Raw genomic sequence first — 11940 nt, 5'->3', positions numbered from 1 at the left:
ACGAACGCTCTTAGTTTGTAAAAATCGATGCTCACAGACGCTCTTAGTCCGAAGATCACGAATGCTCTTAGTTCGTATATAGCGTGAATCCCCATGATTCCTCTTTTAGCAAATCGAACCCACGTTACAGAAAGGTGGGATGTAGAAGAAAGGATTTTGTAAGTCCCCGGAGAAATAAAAATAAATTTAAATTTCAAAAATGGGAACAACTTACTAGTGAAAACTTACTCATGAATTTCAGAATTTGAAATTCTCAATACACGCTCGTGTTGATGCAGGCGTGTAGGATTGTAGGTGTGCTATTGATCCTGTTCGGGATTGCATATGCTGCTTCAATCCTAAGCTAGGATTGAAGTGGATGTTCGATCATAACCTGGGAGTGTAACTTGTTTACAATCCTGGTCGTGGCTAATGGCTCAACGGTGCTAGGCTTGTGAACAAATAGGATGGGGCTGAGAGTGTGGCCGGTAGGTTGCGTTGCTGGCCGACGAGGCTACATTCCGGAGTTAGGATTACAGTAGCAGTTCAATCCTAAGTTAGGATTGCAACCAGTTTGCAATCCTAATCGTGGCAGATGGCTGGAAGCGGGCTGCAGGGGCAGTAGACTTGCGGCAAAGTTGCAGGAACGCTGCAGGGCAGCGAGGAGCAGGCGCACAGGTGCTGGGCTGCAGGGTAGTGGGCTGGGTCTGGCGCAGGAGCGCGCTGGCAGGCAGGTGCGCAGGCCAGGAGGTATGCTGGCCAAGAGAGCTGCAGGAGTAGGCAGGCTAGCAATGGGCTAGGGGCTGCGGTGGTGAAAAAGGATTTCCGGGTTATTGGTTTTTTGCTATTATGGTTAGAGTCGTGCTGATAACGTGTTTAAGTAAAATAGATTCGAGAGAGAATTGATGAGAGAATTGTGTATTATTATTGAGAATAGGAACCCTATATATAGGGATTACAAAGTACATATTCTAATGTTACAAGGAATACTAATCTGTCTAGGATTAGGAATTCTAGAACCTTCTCTCCTATTACTACTCCTAGTTTGATAAGGCACACTAAGTTGATTTTCCTTCAACAGGTTGTATAAATTTGTATAAATATGCCTCTGTAAATTTTTGATATAGTAAGTGAGAATTCATGCTAAAAAACTTCTTGTTCTCTAAAGCTTCCTGTTCTTTAGAGGTTCTTAGTTTTAACTTGGTATCAGAGCCAAGAATCCGATCTTGGATTTTTGGTCTTGTTTTTTTGTTCGTTGCTTCCGCAGCATCAAGGGAGAAGATTGTAGCAGCTCAAGTATCATGGGTGGAGAAGAAAGTTCCAAGCAGATTGTGACTTCTGATGTGCAGAAGGTGGAGGTATCTGTGAATCAAGAATCCTCAGGAGGAGGATTTAGGGGTGCCAAGTTGAATGGCATGAATTATCGTACTTGGAGGAAGATAATGACCACTCATCTTTGCGGTCTGGATAGGATGGGATATGTGAATGGATTGATTAAGGCACCGGATAAAGAAGATGTGGGATATGCAAAGTGGGAAACACACAATGGTGCCGTGATGTCTGTACTCTACAAGGCCATGACGGATGAGGTAGTACAATTGATTATTGGGTGTGAAACTGCAGCAGAAATTTGGAGTACTCTGAAGCGATTGTATCTGAATGACTCAGATTTTGCTCAAATACATGAGCTCCATACCAAGGTGTTCATGATGACTCAAGATGGGCGGCCTGTGGCAATATACTATGCTGCCCTCAAAGGCTTATGGTTGGAAATTGATCAAAGGCGTCCTAACAAGATGAAGAATGTCGATGACATCAAGTTACACAATGAAGAAAAGGATCTAATGAGGTTGCATATTTTTCTTCATGGTCTCGATGACAAGCATGCTAGTGCAAAGGGTGAATTGCTCAGACGTGGAACTCCACCTACCCTTGAGGATGCCTTTGCATATATACGCAAATATGAGGCTCAACTTGATAGCACCAAAGCAATTCATTCGGAGTTATCAAGTCTCATTATCCAAACGAAACCTTCACCGTCGAAGTATGTACCACCATCTCAACAACTTCGACCACAACCAAGTTCTCAAGGAGGAACACGACCGTACTGTACTTTCTGCAAGAATTATGGGCATTGGAGGACTAAGTGTCATCGATTGAATGGGTTTCCGAATCAACAAAATACCTGGAATAAATCAGGACCCGGTCGACCGGCCGAGCTTGGCGGCGCCGATCTGGACGATGAAAACGGCGACACTGCAGATCTGGACGTTGAAAAAAACGGCGCTGCAGGCTTAGGATTCGACCAGACTGGGCAACTTATTGACGGAAAAACCTGGAATCCGATTGTCTCTGGTCGGAGTGGACAACCGGGCATGGAGGCAGAGGAATCAACGGCTTTGGGTAGGAGTGGGCGGCCGAAAATAGAAGAGACAGGGAAGGGGACTGACGCCGTTTCTGCTCAAGGACAAAACGACGTCGTTTTCGAGAACAGTGACACTGACTTGGAAACGAGAGCTTCACCCTCTTCTTCATTTCTCCCCTCAAACCAAGCACTCCAAGTTCCTGAAGGTCAATGTGAGGTAATCTCTGAACCCAATTTTGTTTTACCTTCTCGTTCTACTCGTGGTAAACCACCAAAGAAATATGAACCTAGTCTTAAATCTAAGTCTAGGTACCCGGTTGCCAATTATATGTCTACACATAGGTTGTCCAAGTCATATGAGTCGTTTGTGCATCAGATTTCCTCTGTATCTATTCCTAACAAAGTGCAGGATGCTTTGAGAGATCCCAAGTGGTCAAAAGCGATGGAAGAAGAGGTGGAAGCTCTACATAAAAGTAACACTTGGGAACTGATGGCGTTACCTAAAGGGAAAAGACCAGTTGGATGTAAATGGGTCTACACAATTAAACATGATGCAGATGGCTCAGTTAGTAGATACAAGGCGAGATTGGTAGCAAAAGGGTTTACTCAGACGTATGGTGTAGACTATGATGAGACGTTTGCACCCGTAGCCAAGATCAGCACTATCAGGGTGCTTCTTTCTTTAGCGGCTAATCTGGGTTGGCCTCTCAAGCAACTTGATGTGAAAAATGCATTTCTACATGGAGATTTGGTTGAAGAAGTGTATATAAGTCTACCACCAGGATATGAGACTGCTGATAAGACAGATGTTGTATGCAGGTTGAAGAAGTCACTCTATGGGTTGAAACAGTCCCCTCGTACATGGTTTGGGCGCTTTACTCAGGCAATGAAGCGGTTTGGTTACAAACAAAGCAACTCAGATCATACTTTCTTCCTTAAGCATCAGAAGGGTAAAGTAACAGTGTTAATCATCTATGTTGATGATATGGTGATTACAGGTGATGATCGAGAGGAAATTAGGAAGTTGCAGCAGTAGTTAGCTTCAGAGTTTGAGATGAAAGACTTCGGTGACTTGAGATACTTCCTTGAGATAGAGGTAGCCAGGGGGAGTAACAGCATTTTTTTGCCAACGAAAATATGTTTTAGACTTACTGTCAGATACGGGCATGTTAGATTGCAGGCCAGCAGATACACCAATTGAACAGAATCATCGGTTAGCAGAGTACCCTGATCAAGTTCCGACTGATAGGGCGAGGTATCAGAGGTTAGTTAGCAGGTTAATTTATTTAGGTCACACTCGACCGGATTTGGCGTATGTTGTGAGTGTGGTGAGCCAATTCATGCATAACCCAAGTGAAGACCATATGGAGGCAGTCGTGCGAATCCTGCGGTATCTGAAGCGTGCTCTTGGGAAGAGCCTTATGTTTTCGAAACATCACTGCCTGGAGGTGAGTGGTTATACTGATGCTGATTAGGCTGGTTGTATTACGGATATGAGATCGACCTCAGGTTACTTTACATTTGTTGGAGGGAACCTTGTCACTTGGAAGGGTAAAAAACAAAAGGTGGTGGCAAGATCTAGTGCATACGCCGAGTATAGAGGAATGGCACATGGGGTATGTGAGTTGTTATGGTTACGTAATTTATTGCGTGATTTGGGGTTCAAGCCAAAAAAAGCTGTTTGAGCCCAAAAGTAATTTTGGCAAGATCCTTTAATGGATTTAGCATAGCGGGCTGATACCTGCGGCCCAAAAATAAGCCTACTTGGGTTTGGGTTACAGCTTCGCCCATTCCGTAATCCATAAGGAAAACGAAACCTTATTGGAGTCAAGTAGCAGAGATTGAATAGGAAACTTCAATCAATAATCCTTCTGTAGCAAGGAACTGTCGAAGACCTAGGTATAAATACTAGGGTTCGAGGACATAACAAGGACCTCTCTCAAATCAACCAATCCCAGCGATTAAAAAGCCTCTTAGGAGAAAACCTTCAACCTCGTTGAAACCCGGCGACCGTACTCTCAGCCCTAGTCTCTCAGAGCCGACTGTCAGTACTATTGCCACCGACACAACCAGCGAAGCAAGGGTAACGCCCTCGCAACCCAGCGAAGCTAAAGTCACGCTTTAGCGAAACCCGTGCTTTCTCCAAACTTCCCAGTGATTGCTCTGCTTAGTCTGCAATACTAAATATCGATACGGTGACGCGAAGAGATCACACCCAAAGTCCTTATCCGTAAGGCAGAAGTCCTTTCCCGAAAGGCTAGAGAAGAACCCTGTGACGAGGTTGGTGCTCTCCTCGTCTACAGCGCTTGAAGAAGAAGTCAGGTCAAGGGACTACCCCGACGACTGCACCCTGCGGTGCTGGCACGCCTGCGCAATCACACGCTCAAAAGAGACAGTTTGCACCCCTACAGGATTTACGCGTCAAACAAAAGCTATGAAGTTGTTTTGTGATAACAAAGCAGCCATTGAAATTTCACATAACCTTGTGCAACATGATCGCACAAAGCATGTAGAGGTTGACCGACACTTTATCAATGAAAAGTTGGACGCAAACCTGATTGCCTTCCCATTTGTACCAACTGAGGAGCAGTTAGCAGATGTTCTGACTAAGGGTGTGTCAGTTAAAGCATTTTATGACTCACTTCACAAGTTGAGCATTCGAGATGTGTATGCTCCAACTTGAGGGGGAGTGTTGTGAGTCATAGATATTTTAGGATTACTATTAGGAATAGAATTATGTTAGGGTTGTATAGAATCAGGATTGTAATTGTGTTTGATTACTTTCCTTGTGAGCCCAGTTTTAGGGTTGTATAAAGTTGTATAAATATGCCTCTGTAAATTTTTGATATAGTAAGTGAGAATTCATCCTCAAAAGCTTCTTGTTCTCTAAAGCTTCCTGTTCTTTAGAGGTTCTTAGTTTTAACTCTTAATGCCAGACTCCATAACTCCTGTTAAACCTTTTAGTTCCTTCCTTGAGCGATCTAATACCTCATTGCTCTTCACCATGTCTCGGATTACCGGCTTTAGAGCATCTAGCTTGGCTTCGATGCCTTCAAGTTTCCCTCTTTAAATTCAATATTCTTCTTGATGAGGTCTTTAAAGTCTCTGTACAGCTCATCAAAAAGCTTATCCACTGGATTAGCCATTCCTAACACCAATATCAGATAAACATAACACAAAGAGGGCAGGTAAGATTAGAAAAACTGTGTCCACTAAAATTTGGAATCCAATAACATGAATTTCATTTGGAACCCATGTAAACAATAAACATGAGACCCAAAAAAGAAATACAAAGCTATTCTTTTTTCTTGGTTAGTTGTTTATCATGCAAGACAGGCAAGAGTATTAGATGTTCTTCTCTAATCAGAAAAGAACTAAATGTTGGTCTGCGAGCAACTCACTGACTCAGTGCCTCTGGAATTTGGCACTATGATAATATACAGTAATAATTCATTGGGGATTGAGGAAGCTCCATAGAAATTTCTGAATGACTTCAACATTGACTCCCAGATAGAGACTTAAAACTTGAGCAAAAAGACGCGGATTGGGTGACTTGATATTTTTGTTTTTTTTTTTTTCTTTTTGATCTAAAGGGAACTTGAGGCTTAACCAGCCAAAGATTAAAGAAAAAAGCTTGAGCAAGCAACTTCCTCGCTCGAAAAATGCCGAGGAATATTAATCCACCTACCACATATTATAATCTCTCCCTATCTTAACGACATCTTCCAAGTCTCCTTAAAAATGACTTTAAAATGCTAACAGTGATATTTTAATGGAATCTTCTCATTTCTATCAAATATACAAAAATACTAATTACCAGAGAACATGTTACTGCTGTTGTATAATACTAAGAATTAACACTAGCATAGGTTTTGATAGAAACAGTGCTAGAAATTGGAGTGATCACGCCAAGATATAGATTTTATATATCATCTAGCAAATCACACATGATATTAAACTGAACTGCTCAACTAGATATTGAAAATTTTCCACGGAATTCACAACTGGGAACTGATCTCATAAAATGTCGGAAAGGAAGTGCCTACTGCATTGCTATACTGTCGTACTAGGCATTTACCAGAGGAGAAGGAAATGACGGAGGGAAATCATGAGTCATACATACAGAGCTCCAATGTCCCCTGCATAGAGAAACTGAAGAGAGTGCAGAGAGGAAAAGAAGCCTCAATTGATGAGCATGAGTGTTTGAAAAGGCTTGATTCGAAGAAACCAGATTCAGTTGTGTATGTCTGTTTCGAGAGTGCTGCCAAATTCAATTCCACTCAGCTCAAGGAGATTGAAATGACTCTAGAAGCTGCTGGACAGGACTTCTTTTGCATGGTGAGGAAAGGCAAAGATGAGTAGTTGCCTGAAGGATTTGAAGAGAGGATGGAAGGCAAGGGATTGATCATCAGAGGTTGGGCTCCTCTCAAAACCTGCTTGATCATCCAAGTGTTGGAAGGAATTTCTGCTGGGTTGCCTATGGTGACATGGCCTGTGTCTGCTGGGTAATTTTACAATTAGTTGGCGACCAAAGTACTGAAGATTGGAGCTGGAGTTGGTGCTCAGAAATGGATTAGGTTTTTGGGGATAGGAAGGAAAGTGGAACATCTAGCGGATTAACCATCACATCCAGCAATGCCTAATCCACTGCTGTACTCTTTTTATGTGCAATATGATAGCAATCATAGGCTCATAGCATAACCAAGAAAATAAGGAAGACAACGAAAGAAAGGAGAAAGGAGGGAAACAATGTTACATGAAGGATTATACTGTGTATTATCACATTGATTCTGAAAATTACAACACAACAATGGTATTATATATGCAGACAAAATATCTGATGCTTTTTGCAAAAGCAGAAGATTAAATCCAACAAGAAGAAGGAAATGAGGGGGAAAAGAACCATACACAGACAGCTCTCAAAACTGAAACTTGGGGAGCCAATTTAGGTTGATATTCTCCTTGGCCACCACTATGTGTGTGCCTTCGATAGGTAAGAAGGGTTGCCATAAACTTTGTGTATCATCATCACCTATCACTTTCAAATACTCCAGATTTGAAACTGATAGAGGCAGCTCTTGCAATCTTGAGCAGTCTCTCATGTTAAGCTCTCTTAAGCAGCTCAATTCACCAAAGTCTTCAGGCAACTCCTTAATGCTGAAGCAGTAAGATATATCGAGAGATTTTAGCTTCTTGAGGTTCCCAGTCGAACCCGGCAACTTTGCTAAGTCTGTACAAGACCTTAGCCTCAACAATTCTAATTTGGCCAGCTTTCCAATATCTTCAGGCAAGGCAAGTAGCTTATGACAGTTGGTGATGCTAAGCTTCTTTAGATGAATCAAATCACTGGTGTCAGCAGGCAATGCCACCAAATCATTGCAATAGTCAATGTTCACTTCCACTAGATTTGGCCATGCATTTGAAAATTGGATTGACCCATTGCTGAAAGCTTGACCAATATTACACATGAATAAAGAAATCTTCTGGAGACTATTCAACTGCATGGGGTGCTTGGCTATCGATGGAATTGAGATGCGTTCTAATCTCATTCGCTTCAACTTTGATGACGTACACAGTATTTCAAAATTTGTTAATTCTGAAGGTACAATACCATAATTTGTGACTACCAGTACCTTCAACTTAACCATTTTCTCCACAAATTGGGGTAATGGATAGTTCTTGGTATGAAAATTCAAGACTAGAACCTCAGATTCTGGTAGTTCCATGTCGTGCCATTTTGTTGAAAACGATCCATCTGTAAACAAAATGCTATATGATGTTACTATGTGGAACAATTAAATGTCAATCACTATTCAAATATCCGCGTGTAAGTGAAAACATGCATCCATGTTCATTACTGCGCACGCACGCACACACATGTATAAATGCTAAAGAGAGAAAGATGGAACAACCAGTTGAAATAGATAACAGGCGAGCCTTCATGCGTGGATACTTCTGTTCGCTCCACCACTTGGGAAAATTGTCTTCAGATATGTTTATAATTAGTCTTTCTCTATGTCCGGGGTCCTCTTGTCTTGTCTCATAGATAGCCAGCTCTCTAAGCAGATCATGCTGGGTAACAAAATGCTCACTGTAGTATCCATCCCCCTGCGGCTTGTCCTTCCTGTTTTTTAGTCAAAACTAAGTTATTTAGAAGGCATTCTTAAGAACATATGTAATGCAATAACAAATTATGAATAGCAATTGATCATAAGTTTTAAGGAAAAATTAGAGAGAAAACATCATCGAAGACAAACATGGAAGCCAGCATACCTTGTGACTACAAGATTAGCTAGACTTCGGTTGGTGATCTGGTGGAGGTTTGCAACACACAAAATGTCTTGATCCAGTGAACTGTAAGACTCTGTCCAGATATCAATGAGGGCAGCAACAGGGATCCTTTGATCTTCAGGAAATGAACCTAGGTCTAAGAAACATTCTTTGACCATACTCCTTTCCTTATTCAAGACATCTAAACTGGTTTTGAGGCAAAGAAGCAATTCAGTCTCGGAATCAAGAATCGAAGAATGTTTGGACCATTTAATGAGTCTTTCCTGCCAAATCTCTATAGGCTGTCCGCAAAGTGATTTTCCAGCCACTGTTATAGCAAGTGGAAATCCCTTACAGCCCTCTACTACCTGCAATTGAATATTCTCCAAGATGAAGTACAATTTACCGTTCGAGTTGCAGACTCAAAGTTCAAGTTTCTCAAAGTCATCTCCATTGCAATATGTGGTTTCAAAACTTTAAACAACTGTCTAGCATTCTTTATTTTGGTTGACTCTTGTTTAATTTCATTTGATGAGTAAAGGAAGGTTCAATGCATGATTAATATGGTAAAGATGGATGTGCTCGTTCATGTGTATAGACAAGTAAATAAACATAAACAAGCATTTAGGTATGTATCCTACATGTATGTATATTTATAAACGTATGTAGTAGATTGCAACTAGAAATCACCTTTCTTGAAATATCTGGTGGAATATCCAAACTTTTTTCTCCCAAGGATGCTGCATGATGAAAGAGTTTCATTGCATTGTCAAAATCCAATGACTGCAATGCATAAGAGTCAAATCTTCGAAATTCAGATCTTGATGTCACTAAAACTTTGTAATCCTGCATTTTGAATTCAAACTTCTCAAGTAAGGAGTCTGACCCAGACCAAACATCATCCAAGACCAACAGTAAAGGGTTCTGTCCTTCTTCCTTCAGAAATTTTCGCAGCAACTTGAGTGCATTTTCATCATCTTTAAAAGTAGGTGCCGGGTTACCCTTGCTTCGGTATAGCCTTTGTACAATAAGGTAGAAGTCTGGCGTTTCGGAAACAGTGATAAAGAAAATATTGTTCTTGAATTTTTCTGTCCAAAATACATACATGCAATCTGTTAGACCTGTTAGTGAGATGTCATACAATGAGATTAACAATATATGCAATAAAACTCCTACCATATCCAAAGTGTAGTAAACTAACGAAGCCAATTATTAACAAGACATATTCCAACCATGGGAGTTATAATAAATTCATGCTAAGTCAGTCTTCCAAAGTAACATTAGTACAATAACTATTAACCAAAGCAAATGTATTTCAACAAGTTCATAACTATGATCAAAATCCACAAATAAATGGGAACAAGAAGTACCTTGGACTTGCTTATCTTGACAGAACTTTGTTGCCAAAGTGGTTTTTCCACATCCTCCGGGAGCGGTCAGCACAACCATTGACACTCCATTGTTTAACAACTTCATCTTCAGTTCGTTCAAAGGCCCATCCAATCCAACTGTAAGAGTTGGAAGTTCAGGTACTGCATACCAAGCTTCAGGTTTAGCTTCCTTTTGTGTCTGCTTCATCTCAGCCTGTATATTCAAACACATCGCTTCCACTCGGCTCACCGCCATCGGTAGATTTGCAGTGTTGGTCTCAATTTGCTCAACTCTCTCCTTTATACTGGAACTGCTCCATTCAATTTGGCTCACAGTCTTCTCTGTTCTCTTTACCGTTGTCAAGGTCTCCATCCCATCTCTTATTGCATAAACTTCGAGTCTCTCTAACTGTTTTTTGAGCCTGTCATCATATCCAAGAAGTTTCTTGGAGTACTTGTACTTCTCGTCCACCCTCCACTTACGAACCTTGAGGCACTTGGCAACGAGCTCTTTGCCCTCCTCTAGTCGGGTTTTGAGACTATCTATTTCTTCCTTGGGGCGATCCAGATCCTCGTTCAGTTGTGCTATGTCTTCAACCACTTTCTTCAAAGATTCGAGTGTGGTTTTGACGCTTTCGAGGACGTCTTTGAACATCGCATGCTTGGTGGCCACCTCCTTAATGCCATCGTAGAGCCCATTGAATAGTAATCCTCCAGCAGCCCCGGCGAAAACATCAGCTGGATTGGCCATTTCTTATAGTAAGGTCGAAACTGAACCCTGAATCAGATGAGAACAGTATATTGGGTGACTAGAAAATGAGGGACACTAGGATTTGGATTCCAATGGAAGCCAGGAACCAATGAGGAAGAAACTTAAAAAGCAATAAGAAAACCCAGTTCTCTCTTGCAGTTGGTGAGTGTCTGATGAAACCCAGGAACCAACAAGGAAGAGACTTAGGGGGGTGTATTGTATTTGGATTTGTGCAGACCTTTTTTAAATGACAGACTTTTTGAAAAGTCTATAGACTCTTTAAAAAATTGATAAACCGTTATGGATTTCTTAAAACCATTGATTTTAGCAACAGACTTTTATTGATTCATGAAAATCTATATACTTTATTATGAATGACTTCTACAGATTTTGCTAAGATGTACAAAATATTTAAAAAAAAAAAATTAAACAAATGCAGCCCAAACACAAAACAAAAAAATAACTTGTTGTCTCTTCAATATTCCAGTATCTTCTAATAGAAATTGACTCAAATAAATGATTGTTAGTCTGTCTAGCGAGTTTGTTCTCATTCCTAATCTCCCAACAATATAAATATACAATATAAATCACTTGATGCTTATGGTTAATTATTCTCATCAATTTTTTCGCCGATTAACATATATTGTAGCAATATTGGTCAATGTCTTGATCTATAATCAATCAATTGAAATTCAATTGTTCAACCTTTTTTTGAACCATAATATAAATTCAAATTAATGAGAATAATTAATTAATAAGATAAAATTTAGTATGGTTCCAAGTCTTAGGGTTAGACCACAATATTTGAGTTTTAAGGTTTCATGAATCATTTTTATTGCTATTAGGGTTCGAAGTATTACAATTAAAAAAAAAAAAAAAACAAAACAAAACAAAAATCGCATTCAACAACTACAATGAACATGTTGAGTATCAAAAGAGGTTGATATTATAAAAGATTAGAGAAAAGACAAAAAATTACGAAAGAGAGATGATGAAGGACAAACTTCTTCGTGGGTAGAGAGAAGAACTTTGATAGACCCCTGTTTTTTTTTTTTAAAGAGGAAATTTTGATAGACTTTCTGAAATCTTTGGTCTGGAGGCTGGAAAATTATTAGAGTTTGGTATATGTAGTTAACACTACAAAATCCATGATTATCCATGATTTTCTAATTCCATAAGTATGAATGATATTTTGAATACCTCTG

General features: G+C 40.3%; 1 protein-coding gene across 2 annotated transcripts; it reads right to left on the bottom strand.

Annotated features, from left to right (window-relative positions):
• Positions 1-7096: 7096 nt before the first annotated feature.
• LOC121048777 (probable disease resistance protein At5g66900) lies at positions 7097-10924 on the bottom strand. Of its 2 annotated transcripts, none has more exons than XM_040514155.1 (5): positions 9985-10924; positions 9305-9726; positions 8618-8982; positions 8257-8468; positions 7097-8099 (listed from the first exon to the last, which is right to left on the bottom strand). In XM_040514155.1, exons 1-5 carry the CDS (start codon positions 10733-10735, stop codon positions 7264-7266), a joined length of 2586 nt encoding a protein of 861 aa, XP_040370089.1. In that variant the 5' UTR covers positions 10736-10924; the 3' UTR covers positions 7097-7263. The 2 variants fall into 2 exon arrangements, with proteins under 2 accessions (XP_040370089.1, XP_024180009.1); XM_024324241.2 differs by having other exon boundaries at positions 9305-9702.
• Positions 10925-11940: the final 1016 nt, after the last annotated feature.

This window comes from Rosa chinensis, chromosome 2 (assembly GCF_002994745.2).
Source record: "Rosa chinensis cultivar Old Blush chromosome 2, RchiOBHm-V2, whole genome shotgun sequence".
Classification (NCBI taxonomy): domain Eukaryota; kingdom Viridiplantae; phylum Streptophyta; class Magnoliopsida; order Rosales; family Rosaceae; genus Rosa; species Rosa chinensis.
Note: the sequence above shows the minus strand (reverse complement) of the source record. Positions and strands in the feature narration are given on the sequence as shown.